Source organism: Amblyomma americanum, chromosome 1 (genome assembly GCF_052857255.1).
Source record: "Amblyomma americanum isolate KBUSLIRL-KWMA chromosome 1, ASM5285725v1, whole genome shotgun sequence".
NCBI classification, from domain to species: domain Eukaryota; kingdom Metazoa; phylum Arthropoda; class Arachnida; order Ixodida; family Ixodidae; genus Amblyomma; species Amblyomma americanum.
This window is the reverse complement of record NC_135497.1, coordinates 154124874-154140573: the sequence shown is the minus strand read 5'-3', so window position 1 is coordinate 154140573 and position 15700 is coordinate 154124874. Positions and strand designations below refer to the sequence as shown.

Genomic DNA, 15700 nt, shown 5'->3' with positions numbered 1-15700 from the left:
ACACACACACACACACACACACACACACACACACACACACACACACACACACACACACACACACACACACACACACACACACACACACACACACACACACACACACACACACACACACACACACACACACACACACACACACACACACACACACACACACACACACACACACACACACACACACACACACACACACACACACACACACACACACACACACACACACACACACACACACACACACACACACACACACACACACACACACACACACACACACACACACACACACACACACACACACACACACACACACACACACACACACACACACACACACACACACACACACACACACACACACACACACACACACACACACACACACACACACACACACACACACACACACACACACACACACACACACACACACACACACACACACACACACACACACACACACACACACACACACACACACACACACACACACACACACACACACACACACACACACACACACACACACACACACACACACACACACACACACACACACACACACACACACACACACACACACACACACACACACACACACACACATAAACAAAGAGAGAGAGAGAGAGTAAAAGTGGGCGGGAAAAAATGGGGAACATTATGCTGGGCTTGAACGCGACAGAAAGATAACCAAGGTAAAAAAAGACACGAGATAGTAATGCTGTACCTGGGAACAGACTAAAATTGAATGGCCGGTAAAAGGATGACGCCGGTAGGCAATAACAGAGTAACAAATGACAATATGCGATGACAACATGAAAACAAACAGCAATAAAATAGCCAAAAGGCCGATAAAAGAAGAATGATAATAAAATGCGAAAATAGCCGAAAAGGCCGTCAAAAGCAGAAGGACGAAAATAACCAATGCCAAAAAGGCCAACAAGAGCTAAAAGGTGAATTCAGAAACCGTAACCATCAAAACTTCGAAGTTAGGGTAGGACGACCTAATTACTCTAACAGAACCTGGCTCAAATAGTCTAATTTCCGTTTTGTTAGAGCTATCGAGGGTGTGCTTACACAATCTTCTAGTTTTTTTCTGAACTTTGGTGTTCAGGCTATGAGGGACGCCGTAGTGGAGGGCTCCGAATAATTTCGACCACCTGGGGTTCTTTAACGTGCACTGACATCGCACAGTACACGGGCCTCTAGAATTTCGCCTCCGTCGAAATTCGACCGCCGCGGTCGAGATTGAAACCGCGTCTTTCGGGTCAGCAGCCGAGCACATTAATCGCTGAGCCACCGCGGCGGCTGAAGTTCTCTACTCTCGCAACTGGCGGATGTCTGATCTTGGAGAGAATTACTTTGCCATCGATAAGGTTGTTGCAATGTTCTTTTGTAACGTTTCAGAAAAGCTGGGAGAAAATCACAGTTATCTTAATTGGCCAAATGCGAACTATAACGTCGCGTTTCATTTTGCTTTCCGTTTGAGGGTGGGATTTCAAGGTTAGGCAAATATCGGCGAAATCAGTGATTGGGGACGTTAGTGGTAGCGCACGATAAAATTTTGGGACCGCCGCACCTTTGTGAGGTTCGGAAGCGAACAGTCACTGTCACCACCTTATGGTCGCTACGGTGGGACCAGAAAAGCAGCCCATACCGGCCATCTTTGAACACAGACTTTTTGTTACACATCTAGGACGACAGACGATAGAAAGGGGCGAGGCGATGACATCAGATGAAGTGGCACAGGCACTGAAACCAGTCCTGGGGGCGCCCTGGGAGGTCCCGGGATGAAGGTGGCGCGGTAGGGAACGAAGTTGAGTGCAGTGGGATTCCCCCGCACCAGGAAAGCAGATGCCCCAGTCCGGTGAGATGACTCCCCGGTGATGGCGGAGGCGCACAAGCCGGGGAAGGAGCGCCGGTGCCGTGAGCCAACAGCCAGTGCCAACAGAATGCAGAGCGGCCAAGACGTGGCCCGGAGTTTCCTTTCATCCTGGAAGGACCTGTAAATCAGTGGCACGTGACCAAAAGTCGGCTTAATATTTGTTCTCGTATTACACAGTGGCACGTATGTAGCCCACTGGCATGAGGCAGTCGCAGCCGAAATTCTGTACTGCTGTAACGAAGCAACGGCTATAATGAAGAAATCGCGTGGCCCCATTCGACTTCTTAATAACAGTTCAACATTATACAAATATGGTAAGAAAAACAGTGCAAGGAGATGCTGATGACAGACAGTAAAACAGTGATAACAGAACAGATAGATTACAAAAGTGGTAATCAAAAACATTTAAAGGGTCAGTGACCGCAATGAGAAATTTTTCAGGATTAGTGATGGTAACAAAGAAGTGAGGGAGAACGTTCCTGCGGGCTAGTTGGTTCATTGCAGAAAAAAGGTTAATTAGTACCTGTGCGAATGAGACACGACAGGAGAACGAGGAATAAAAACGACAACAGGAGCAGACTTCCAGCTGTTTATTCGAGACCGAAAAGCAAACGCTATATAAGGGATGAACCTAGGCGCATGTTGTGTGAATGACAGAGATGGTTATGCGCCTGGGTTCACCCCTTATATAGCGTTTGCCTTTCGGTCTCGAATAAACAGTTGGAAGTCTGCGCCTGTGTTGTCGTTTTTGTTCCTCGTTCTCCTGTTGTGTCTCATTCGCCCAGTACTAAGCGTTTTTCTTAGTGAGGGAGTTTGTTCCATGGTCGAATAGCTACAAAGATGTAGCATTAGCGTCAAATGAAACGCGAACAAAACGCTGAAACGTGAGCACAAACAATAAAAAATATCAGAGACTTTTAGTTGACGCTGATAGTGCCCGAGATTGGAAGAAAAAAATTATCAGACGGTATAGCATCGCTAAGCACGGAATATAGTGCAGTATCACTAGTTCCAGTGGGCACTTAAGGTCCTTACGTGTTCAAGGCCTTTACCATAAAGACCTTTAGCCGGAAGGCATTTACCATGAAGGTCTTCATCGTAAAGGTCTTTACTGTGAGGCCTTTACTCCAAAGGCATTTGACCTAAAGACCTTTACCTTGTAGGCATTTACCGCAAAGGCATTCACTTAGGTGAAGGCCTGCCAGGTACTACATACACGTGGCAATTAAGTTGCCCACAACCCGGTGAACAGGCGGGCCGTCTGCCACAAGCCGGGCTTCAGGACGTACGAGTAAGTATGCCCGAAATCGAAAAATCCGCCTAGTAGTGCTACTGCACTAAAATTTTGCATATTTGTCGGTTCTAGCAGAAATATATGGGTAGGAGGCACACAAAACAGGCAGTTTTGGTGAGGCGCATATGAAATATTTAACGAATAATACATGAAAATACTATAATATCATCTTGGGAACTTCGAATACCAGTCAGAAAGACAAGCAAACGAACAGTGCTCACTTTCCATTGACAACACTGACATCCAAGGAATGTCCTTGCAAAATCTGAAAAGGACATGCGGATATTTATTTATTTATTCAATAAACACCTAAAGGCCCTCAGTCGAGGGTATTACAGAGGGGGGAGCATTGACCACAAGAATGCAAAAAAAAAAATGTACAAGCACCAAGGTGCAATACATAAATACAGAACAAAGCCCAAGTAGAAAAACAACCTGTAATATACATTATAATTCACACGAAAAGAGAACAGATAGTGCATTAGAGGCTTAACATAACCGTTGGAACAAAACCAAATAACAAAACAGCTGAATCCAGCATATGGTACAATCAAGTGAGTAATGCTAGACAGACATTTGGGTTAGTAGATCCTGAATATTGTTAAGGTTCCTTAAGCGATGTGTGATGGTAGATTATTCCAGTCGACTATGGTACGAGGTATGAAAGAGTTCGCAAAAGAAGAAGTGTGGCATGATATGCGTTTAACTTTCAGCGGGTGATCGCGACGTAAAAAAAAAAAAGATTCAGGTGATTGAAAAAACCGTCATGCAGCAGAACATGATGGAAAAGTTTATGGAAAGAGCCATGCGTGCTAGTTTGCGACGATGTGATAGCGTATCAAGTTCGGCGTGAGCCTTTAGTGAGGTGACGCTAGAATGACAAGAATAATCCGAAAAGATGAATCTAACGGCACGGTTTCTCGCGGGAAACATGGGGCATGTGCCACTGTATGAGGGTAACAACAACAACATCAACAACAAACATGCTGGGATGCTTGGGATGGAACGACCCTCTACATATGCCGGCACACCGTTTGTCATCGACATCACGCATACAACAGCATTTTTTTCTTTTGCGTCGTCTGCACGTGTTATTAGCGAATTTAAGCAGCAAAGGCTCCTCGCTGTTCGCGTTGCAAAGGCTTGAAACAATGCTCATTTAGTTACCACTGATCTTCCGCCTCCCTCTGAGTATTCTTCACACTGCTGGAAGTTGCAGAAGATGCTGCCCGTCGTGTCCTTAGTGGAACGTTGCTCACGATGTCTTGTTTCGAAGTCGAAGTCAACGGTTTTGCGTCGCGCCATCGCCTCCACCGTTCTGCGGCACAGTCAAGACAACTTCGCCAATGACAACGAGGAAACACTTTCGAAGGCTTCAAAGAATGCGGACTATAAAAAAGATAATGTAGCCCGGTTGTTCCGCGAGTCGGCTACGTTCGACGCTGAACGGCAACAGAACACAGATGTGTGGTCGTCACCCGCCTACCCTGTGAGCTTCAAGGTCCCTGATGAAGAGAAATACGAGGAGACTGTCCGCATCGACCCAAAGAATACCAGTGTCATTTTGTTTCCAGGCCAGGTAGGTCTCGTCTATTCCAGTACTGTGCTGGTAGAGTGCAAAAACGCAAGCGGGTTGCTTAGTTTTAAAGCCAGCTTTTGTTTCATCACATGGCGTTTGTGACGCCGATGCGTTTTCGCCGTCCGCTTGACGTAAGAACAGCTTTAGCAGTCAGGTGCGTTGTCAGGTGGTAGGTCTTTTGTGTGACAAAGTAAAGGTGCTCCAAGCACCACGGAGTGCACTCACACGAAAGGTTGCGTTATGCACTACGATGTAGCGCCATCTGGAAAGAGCCTAGTCAAGCAGGTATTTATCTTTTTAAACGGCTAATTTCTCTCCAAAACATCTCATAATGGAACCTAAGGGGTAAATCACGTCATGAGGGGAGTGGTAACTGATTTGCGTGCAGGTGATTACAGGTTATGGGTAGGATAAAATAAGGAGATTGAAAAAAATGATTTCTAGACAATGGTTCAAAGAATGAGTTGGCTCAGAAGCATCTCAGAATGCAACCTAAAAGTGAACACGTCTCCAGTGGTAAATGAATTTGCATGCTGTGAATGCTTCGTCGAAAGAAGAGACAGAGCGCATCAGTGAAAAGCGGACACGAACCGTTAAGTTGATTTGGACCGCTGCCTTGCGCATCCAAAAACAGAACGCTAGTCCACAGCAGCGACTGAAACAGTGGATTTTAATTGCCCTCTTACCTGTTCTCACAAATATTCTAATATTCTCACGCATGCGCAGAACTGAAGATAGTGCGCCTGTGAATAGCGGTAAGTTGTGTCGTGCTCATATTATAATCCGTTGCTGGTGCACGTCATAGTGCACAGAGCATTACACCAAAGTAAATCACTTTACTAGGGTACTTAATTCATTTCTCATTCATCCAGAAGCCAAAGTTTACGGTTCTTTAATATTATGCGTCACTGCAATTTAGCACCTCAGATTACTGAAACTGTAAAAATGTGTTATTGTGCACTGACTGAGCGGAAGTTACAATTCTACCCAGAATTCATTAGAGTGATGCTGTTCTCTTTTCAGGCACATTTTATTTGGCTTTTAGCTTACAGGGGTTGTGCGATGTTCCTGGGCTTCACATTGGCTTGCTTGCTTTGCAGGGCTCCCAGTTCGTGGGCATGGGTCGCCACCTGCTCCAGTACCCAAACGTGGCTGCCATGTATGAGCGTGCTAGTGACATCCTCAACTATGACCTGCAGCTCCTCTGCCTTGAGGGTCCCAAGGAGCAGCTTGACAAGACTGTGCACTGCCAGGCTGCTGTGCTGGTCACTTCTCTGGCAGCAGTGGAGCGTCTGCGAGCCACCCAGCCATGGGTGCGCTGAATGAGCCTTCTGTCCCCGCATCCATGAGCATGCTATTGCCTAAGACTCTGAACTGAGAGTACAACTCTTTATGCTCTTCCCTGTTTTTAGCTGACTTGCTTCCGAGCATCGTTATGCCACCTGAATGTGGAATGAGAATAATTTAGGAAAAACTGTTTTTCATATTTCCACACAGGGATCGATTTATAACCAGCTCTTGAAGCAAAGGGTAGTCCCATATGCACCATGTATTTATTTAGCATTATTTGCAGAAAAAAGGGAGGTTGGTGTGGTCATGCAACAGAAAATTTTGCACGCACAGAAGGCTATTGCCCCTCCCCCTTCTTTAAATCTGCCCCTATTTGCATGTGTATAGCTTAGCACTGCTGCTTGCTTATCTTTGGCCCCCAAAATGGTGATTTTTGTTTTCTTTTGTGCAGGCCATTGAAAACTGTGTGGCAGCAGCTGGTTTCAGCGTTGGAGAGTATGCAGCCCTTGTATTCAGTCAGGCGATTTCCTTTGAAGATGGTACGACCTTTTGACTTAGGCATAAAGACAAGTTTTGCATCATGCTTGTAATTCTATTTAGAGAACTAGAATTAGCAGTTCCAAGAACGAGAATTTGTGTCATGGTTAACATGCAGATAGGGGTTTAATGGGCTTGTTTCTTTTTGTAGCAGCCACAGACCTCTCTGCAAGTAAATTTATTTTAAACTAGAGCTACAAAAGATGGCCTAGCTTGCCTTTAATACTAGTATTGCTAGACTGAAATTGTGGCCTTCATTTCTGTACTCCAATGATTGAAGTCAAGTGTAGCTGCAACATTAGTGCTCTTAACTGTTAAGATGTGAAGCATTATTTTGGCACATCATATTTGTCCTTTAGCGGTGCGGCTGGTGAAAATTCGAGGAGAAGCAATGCAAGCAGCCTCTGAACTGGTGCCAAGTGGCCTGATGACTCTATTCCTGATGACGACGGCGAACGCAAACTTCATTTGTAAGCTTGCCAAGGAGTGGTGTGCTCGCAAAGATATTGAAGACCCAGTATGCAGTGTGGCAAACTACTTGTTTCCTCATTGCAAAGTCATTGGAGGTAATGAAGAGGTAAGTGGTAAGCATTTTTCATTCATAAAGCTACAGGTTTGAAGTGAAATGTTGGTGGACTTGTGTCTCACTAATGCTCCCAGCTTGTGCACATCTGCTGAGTTCAGTTATTTTATTGGGAAGAGATGAATTTCTCCTAGTGGAGTTGGTTAAATGTAACGTGGGGTGGTTTACTGTCGCTAGCTTCTTGTGAGCTGTGAGAGGCACCTTATTGAAGGACTCCAGAATAATTTCAGCAATGCTGTGCTGAAATCGCACAACACAATGGTTTTTGCATTTCGCCTCCGTTGAAATGTAATCTCCTCAACAGGAATTAATTTCTGCGACCTTGATCTCGGCAGCCAAATAAATAGCCACTGTGGTAGGCAGTCCATTAATTAGAATGAATAGTTGTGCACATGGCGACCATGCATCCCCACTATGCCTGCTATCTTCACTGTGAGCTTGCTTGACGCAGTGCTCATGATTCCAAGGATCTTTTTTTTTTTTAGTCAACTGAGCTAAATTGATAAGCCTGCAGTTAGATTGCAGGTGACCACGAAATTACTTTCTGTAAACTCATGCACTGTTTGGTTTGCAGGCACTGAGGTTTATTGAGCTAAATGCTCGTGACCTCGGTGTAAAGAAGATGAAGCGACTCCCTGTGAGTGGGGCATTCCACACTGCTTTGATGCGTCCTGCACGTGCGCCACTAGCCAAGGCACTGCAGGCAGTGCACATCAAAGCACCCCGCATCATGACTCATTCCAATCTGGATGGCATAGCCTACCGCAACCCGGACGAAATACGCCGCAAACTGGAAGAACAGCTGGTTAGTGGTTTATCCAGGGGAGGGGGGCTTCAGTAGACTGTTCTGGCCACAGTGCGATAGTGCATGTTGAGGTCGCTTCTTGTACAGCAAAGAGGCAGAGGCAGCTGGCATAGTCATGTATTTGTCAATTTTCGAAGGGCAATATTCGTTACTTTCCTAAGTAGGTGTTAGTATACTTATTTGGAAGCATTTACTTCAGCATGAGGTGATTCTGGTGCATATTATATGTTCAAAGACATCATACACATCCTGCACATCCCTTGCTCTCTTGCGCGACTGTTAAAACTTCAACATATTTTAAGCTTGTGAGTGGTAAAGGTGAAAAAAAGGTGTCACCATTGTTTTCCTAAATTCAGGGCCTTAAGTTTGTATGTTATAGTACTATTACTGCGGTGTTCTTTCATAAGTAAAAATTAAAAGTAAAATGCTGGAAAAGTTGACTTTGATCCTATTTTTATTCTGCATTTCATTTTTATCTGTTCTTTTGAGGCATAGTAACGAAACAGTTTTGCTTGCAACTTGCTAGTGGTGTAAAATAATAAAACTTTCACTTTTGGGGGATTTTTTAATACACACTGCCCAGTTTCTTAGTTGTGACATGTAGGTAGCTGTGTCTAATTGAGAAAAAAGTGTAGTTCTTGGATTTTGCATGCACATTATTATTCGCACTTATAGCACCCAGCAGCCCAGTGTAAGAAAATCATTATTTAAATAATTTCATTAGTACGACTTGCTGAAGTTTACTATCTTTTGTAACATGGCTGCATTATTCCCAATAAAAGTATGTGTTCTTAGAAAACATAGCGCAAAAAGGACACGGACGACACAGAAGTGGACAGGACAGGCGCTAACTTGCAACTTTATATTTCGAAAAGCCACCACGTCTAATATATAGGAGCCGATCACCACCATCAAGCGATGAGCATGCGCAAAGAAGAGCACAATCAGGATTGCAGCGTGTGAAAAATAAGCAAAAAATTACGATAAAATAACAAAATGAAAACACGGTGCCGGGGGAACACTGAAAGAAAAGAGACATCGTGTACCGAAACTTACTGCAAAAAGCGCTTTACAAGCTTGTCAATGTTAAGAACCAAACAGATAACGCGGCAAAAAGGGAGAGAAACAGATCGACTAAATGATGAGGGGAGTGTACAAGGCTCCACACTGAGACAAGCACGTGGTGAAGAAAGACAGAATGACAATGGGGAAGCAACATTGATGGGTCATGGCAATGGAAGTAAAATATAGCAGAAATTTAGGCCAAAAACAGATAAGGGTTGTGATACTATACATAATCAAATGAAAAAATATTGAAAAAGTTTGAAATTAGGAAACAATGAAAATATATGTATATGAAAAATACAGAAAGACCTAAACAGAAAAAGGATAAAACTAGAAGTACAAAAACACGAGTGTAGAGGGCTCCACGCTAAAACAACGAGGGGGGGGGGGGGGCAAATATGAGAAAGGAAATAACAACTGAAGTAAAAGTCAATAATATGCCAAGGAATAGTAGCAGCAGGAAAAACCCAAAGGAAAAGCGGAACCGTTCCAGTTCACAACACCATAAATATTTTTTACACATGGTTCACACCTACAGATAGCCATCAAGGAATTCAACTTCACTGTCCAGTAATTGAATAGAAGGTGCGCTGACGCACTTTTTCCCAGCTTTTCTTATAAAATACGCCTCCATGACTTCACGCTCCGTTTTTCCTTTAGCTGATGTTAAGAATTCTGTTTTATCTATTTTTGGATAGCATCCACTCTTTTGCTCTGTGTCACATGCTTTGCAATGGTCGGCCAGGTTACTTCCTGTTTTGTTGCGTACGCATAATCTATGTTCTCTGGCCCTGTCATTGAAGCATCTTCCTGTCTGCCCAATGTAATGACGCCCGCAACTGGTAGGAATTCTGTACACAACGTTCGCTTTACATTCCGTAAACTTTGTTTGATGTTTCGTCGTGCAGTCATCTCGTTTTTCCATTTTCTTGGTGCAGACCTTGGAAAGCTTACATGGGGCAGAGAAAACTACTTGTACATTATAACGCGCTGCCAGCTTCTTGAAATTATGTGAAAACCTATGATAATATGGTATTACCTGGACAGGAGTCTTGCCTTTTATCTCTTCACTCCCCTGCTCACTATAAGAAACTTTGGGGGCTTTCAGCTTTTGCAGAAGGCTTTCACACACTGCCAGTAGAAGGACTACGGGGAATCCAGCCTCCTGCAGGCGCCTGAATTGCTCATGGATGCTGGCGGCCATACGGTGCGTGCAGGATTTTGTAGCTGCTCCGTGGAGACATGAAGACACGATACCCCGCTTAACAACTTTAGAGTGCTTGCTGTCAAAGCGTAACAGACGTTTTTTGGTTCGTGGATGGTACATCCAGCAGATATTACGGTTGGTGAAATCTAATTCAATATCTAAGAACTGAATGCGGCCATCTGTAGGTGATTCCCACGTAAAATTTAACCCGGCACCGTGCTCCGAAAAAATTCTCAACACTTCCTTGTCAAGATTGCATTTTCTTCCATTACATTTTCTAAAAATAATAAGGAAATCATCAACGTATCTGAACACTTTTAAAACAGGAAGGTCAGAAAGATTAGCTTGAATGCGTTTGTCAATCGCGGATAAAAATAGGTCACATAACACAGGCGCAACAGAGGAACCTATACAAATGCCTCTTTTTTGAATATAGAAATGTCCTTCTGAAAAGATAGCTGTGGACGCAAGGTAGAATTCCAGCAAAGACAGGAAAGAATCGCTGCTGATTCCCGCGCCGTTCTGGAAGGCTATTTCCCCGCTTTCACATATTGTTTCTCGGAGCACTGAGAGCAACTCTCCATGAGGTACTGAATAATAAAGGTCTTCTATGTCTATTGAAAAACCATTCACGTCGCAAAAAGGACCCTGCTCGAGGTTGACGACCAATTCTTTAGAGCTTCGGATGAGGAACGGATCCTCAGTCTTCAAGGTGTTAAGGTGCCGTTGAAGGTAGGAGCTAACAAGCTTTTGCCAGGTGCCGTTCTCGGACACCGTATGGCCGCCAGCATCCATGAGCAATTCAGGCGCCTGCAGGAGGCTGGATTCCCCGTAGTCCTTCTACTGGCAGTGTGTGAAAGCCTTCTGCAAAAGCTGAAAGCCCCCAAAGTTTCTTATAGTGAGCAGGGGAGTGAAGAGATAAAAGGCAAGACTCCTGTCCAGGTAATACCATATTATCATAGGTTTTCACATAATTTCAAGAAGCTGGCAGCGCGTTATAATGTACAAGTAGTTTTCTCTGCCCCATGTAAGCTTTCCAAGGTCTGCACCAAGAAAATGGAAAAACGAGATGACTGCACGACGAAACATCAAACAAAGTTTACGGAATGTAAAGCGAACGTTGTGTACAGAATTCCTACCAGTTGCGGGCGTCATTACATTGGGCAGACAGGAAGATGCTTCAATGACAGGGCCAGAGAACATAGATTATGCGTACGCAACAAAACAGGAAGTAACCTGGGCGACCATTGCAAAGCATGTGACACAGAGCAAAAGAGTGGATGCTATCCAAAAATAGATAAAACAGAATTCTTAACATCAGCTAAAGGAAAAACGGAGCGTGAAGTCATGGAGGCGTATTTTATAAGAAAAGCTGGGAAAAAGTGCGTCAGCGCACCTTCTATTCAATTACTGGACAGTGAAGTTGAATTCCTTGATGGCTATCTGTAGGTGTGAACCATGTGTAAAAAATATTTATGGTGTTGTGAACTGGAACGGTTCCGCTTTTCCTTTGGGTTTTTCCTGCTGCTACTATTCCTTGGCATATTATTGACTTTTACTTCAGTTGTTATTTCCTTTCTCATATTTGCCCCCCCCCCCCCCCCCCCCCCCCCTCGTTGTTTTAGCGTGGAGCCCTCTACACTCGTGTTTTTGTACTTCTAGTTTTATCCTTTTTCTGTTTAGGTCTTTCTGTATTTTTCATATACATATATTTTCATTGTTTCCTAATTTCAAACTTTTTCAATATTTTTTCATTTGATTATGTATAGTATCACAACCCTTATCTGTTTTTGGCCTAAATTTCTGCTATATTTTACTTCCATTGCCATGACCCATCAATGTTGCTTCCCCATTGTCATTCTGTCTTTCTTCACCACGTGCTTGTCTCAGTGTGGAGCCTTGTACACTCCCCTCATCTTTTAGTCGATCTGTTTCTCTCCCTTTTTGCCGCGTTATCTGTTTGGTTCTTAACATTGACAAGCTTGTAAAGCGCTTTTTGCAGTAAGTTTCGGTACACGATGTCTCTTTTCTTTCAGTGTTCCCCCGGCACCGTGTTTTCATTTTGTTATTTTATCGTAATTTTTGCTTATTTTTCACACGCTGCAATCCTGATTGTGCTCTTCTTTGCGCATGCTCATCGCTTGATGGTGGTGATCGGCTCCTATATATTAGACGTGGTGGCTTTTCGAAATATAAAGTTGCAAGTTAGCGCCTGTCCTGTCCACTTCTGTGTCGTCCGTGTCCTTTTTGCGCTATGTTTTCTAAGAACTGTTACCAACTAGCCCAAACCAAGCTACTGTTACAAAAGTATGTGCTATGTTTTTCCTGACAGATAAGTTCACTTCAGGTTAAGTCCTTTGTTTGGGTCTTGATTACAGGTGATGCCGGTCAAGTGGGAGCAACTAATGCAAGTGGTTTACAACCGAGATGTTGGTGAAGAGTTTCCTCGGACTTTTGAGTGTGGTCCTGGCGTCACACTGAGGGCTGTGCTCAAGAATGTCAATGGAAAGGCGTGGAATGTTTCTGAAAGCATCAGTGCTTAAGTAGCGTAATTTTTTTTTTGTGTGTTCCTCATGCCACACCATTTATCTGTCAGTACTTTTCTGTACTGTATACGTGCAAGGACAAAACAGCATTTTTTATGATGTCCTGCGCTGTGAACTGTTGTACGCTAGCATTATTTTAGACATTTGAATGCTGTTTAGAACTTTGCCTACCTTTATGTGTTGGCTGGCTAAACTGTCGCAGAAATAGCTGGTTGGTACCCTTTGTATTAAATTGTGGTGTGGAAATGGCCTCATGTCTCCACAGGACCTCTCTCCCTGTCTGGGAGTTTGCATATGCAAGGGCAGATCTGGTTTATTTCTACCGTGCTTAAAAAAATCACCAGACACTGGACCCTATTTCTGGTTGTAAGCTAGCAAGAAGTCAAGATGGGTACATCTTGCTCTGAAAGGTAATGCTGTTACCACTCTGTCCAATGTCTGCAAGGTCTGTTGATTGTTCTGATAAATTAGCTCTGTCTATAGTCATGCAGTCGTTAATGCACAATAAAAAGAAGTATTTGTGCTTACACTGTTTCCACGTGTCTTGCTAAAAAAATCGCAGTTTTGCATGTGAGAAAAAGCTGGAATGCATATTCATGTTAAAGGGTTCTTTAACAGAAGAGGGATAAGACGTAAGGTTTATGTCCCTTCTCACCTTTCTCTCTCTACGTTACCCTTGAGCAGGTTAGAGGGATCCATGACTGCTCTGGCCCCATCTTCCACAGTGTACATTTTCTGTGCGACTTGCATGCATTTTGTGCAGAAGTGATCGGTGTTGGTGTGGCTTGATGCTTGGTTGCGGCTGTCACATTCTGACAACTGCAAGACAAGTACAACCCACATACAGCAGACCTGGCTACAGCAAATAATGCCTTAAATTGAAATTGGTTTGCTTGAGTTAGCAATGCATTGCTTGGTCTGAACTGGACATTGGGGCTAACTTTGATATGAGTTGTCACCTCCAAAACATAACTTTTCGCATTTCTCAGTGCATCTTGCAGCCTCTCAATACATGAGTAAATGATAGCAGAGCTTGAGCCAGGATAGAGCCCCTGTCAACAATGTGCCTGGCCCTGTATTACTTTCAAGGCCATGCTGAGTGATAGTTTTTTGTTGAATGCCAGACATTCTGTGCAGTAGTATCTTTTTTTTTGCTAATTGAAAGTAATTTTGTCTGATTTAGATAACTTGTGATTCCATCTTTGAGCTCATCTGCGTTTTGGACTTGCACCTTAATGCAAATCTATGTGTTTGTGTCTTCTTTCCTTCGTGTATTGAGACCTGATATTCCTCTGCTATGCAGCATTCTTTGGTTCGTTGGCAAGGTGACAACAACCTCATGTACAATGAGCTATTAACAAAAGTTTGGTTGTATCAAACAAATTTGTGTGCATCCTATAGTTTGTGGTAAATAGATTCCTCTGTACAAAAATGCATGTTTTGAGATTTTGCTGCATCGTAGAGAACCCAAGGTGGTCAAAATCTGTAGTTTATTGTGTGCCTTGCAGCCTCGGTGCAATTTGAGTATGCCTCACTTGCTTGTGTGCATAATGTACTATCTGGGAAGAATATCACCAGGATGCACGTGACCCAATGAGCATGCATAATTAAGTGCAATGTCTGCCAGTGATCACCCGATTGACAGATTAAAGCACATAAGCCTGTTTTTCACTTCCACGGGTGTGGTCTCAAGTTACCCACTAATAACATAGCTATTGGCTTCGATTGCCCCTCGTGCCATGGAGATTTTTGTTCCAGGTAGTACACCTCGTGTCACAGGATTATTTCTAATCTTTCATCTAAGGTACTGTTTCGCTCTTGAGGCATTCACAATGTTTTCTTCTAACCTTTGAGCATATTACAGTTTTGTATCTTGGCATTTTCAGCTAATTGGAGAAGCAAAAGAAATGGTGAGGTGTGTTTTCTTAGCTGCGTGACTATGTAGAGCTGCTGATCGAGTATAGGCAGTCATCTAGCTTCGTACGTAAAAATTGTAAACTCCATTATTGGCTTCATTGTCAACTATGTGTGTGCTAAAACTAGTTAGCAGAAGCACTTTTTGTGTCGTCTGAAGTAAAATATTAGACTGCTAAAAACCCCACATTGGAGAAGTGCACAATTGGGGACAACAGACCATGTGGCAGACGAAGTAGGCATGGTGCGTCGCTTCTTCCAGTTGATTACTTAGAATTCAAGGAGCATGCAATGAGGGTGCAGTTGGTGTCGCATGATTTAAAACATAACCGTGCCCGGAGGAGAAGTAGACCAGACTTATTCAGACACACACATATGCAATGATTTCTTGCAGCCATGCACGCTTTTACACGGGGACGGAGTGCAAGGTCATTAACCAACAGGGAGTTTCGCCAACATAGAGTGTGTAAAACAGGGAGTTTCTCCAACGGGGAATTTCTTCAACAGGATGTTTCTATGACATGAAGTTTCTCGAACATAGAGTTTCTCTAACTGGGATTTTCTCCTACAGGGAGTTTCTCAAACAGAGTTTCTCCAACATAGTTTCTCCAAAGGGAAGTTTCTTCAAAGCAAATGTGGGCTAGGAGAGCCTACCTTTTCTTCTGAAATTTGTATACAGGTGTGCACGATTCCACTTGAGCCTATAGGTGGAAGAAATGCATTTTATCCTGTCTACTTCCTCTGCTATGTCGTCTGTGGTTCAGTGCTTGTGTCTACCATGGAGCAAACTTACTAATTGGCCCAGTTTTGCTCCTGAAGCTTCCATGCCTGAATTGCTCCAGCTGTGTTGTGGCTGCACAATATGAAGGCATGTTATTTGATTAGCTGTAGCAATTATAGGCAGTATTTTGGTGAAAGTACCGAAACAAAAAGACGGCATTTATTAGCAAATGCAGTGCATAGCTGCTGGCAAGAAATGTTCCTTGCAACTT

At 43.6% G+C, this 15700-nt stretch overlaps 1 protein-coding gene across 1 annotated transcript; it reads left to right on the top strand.

The window, feature by feature from the left end:
- The first annotated feature begins 4234 nt into the window (after positions 1-4234).
- On the top strand, positions 4235-13321 carry beg (malonyl-CoA-acyl carrier protein transacylase beg). The gene is made up of 6 exons (XM_077647399.1): positions 4235-4761; positions 5862-6074; positions 6503-6590; positions 6948-7165; positions 7746-7976; positions 12627-13321. The coding sequence occupies exons 1-6, from the start codon at positions 4405-4407 to the stop codon at positions 12789-12791; spliced, it is 1272 nt and encodes a 423-aa protein (XP_077503525.1). The 5' UTR covers positions 4235-4404; the 3' UTR covers positions 12792-13321.
- Positions 13322-15700: the final 2379 nt, after the last annotated feature.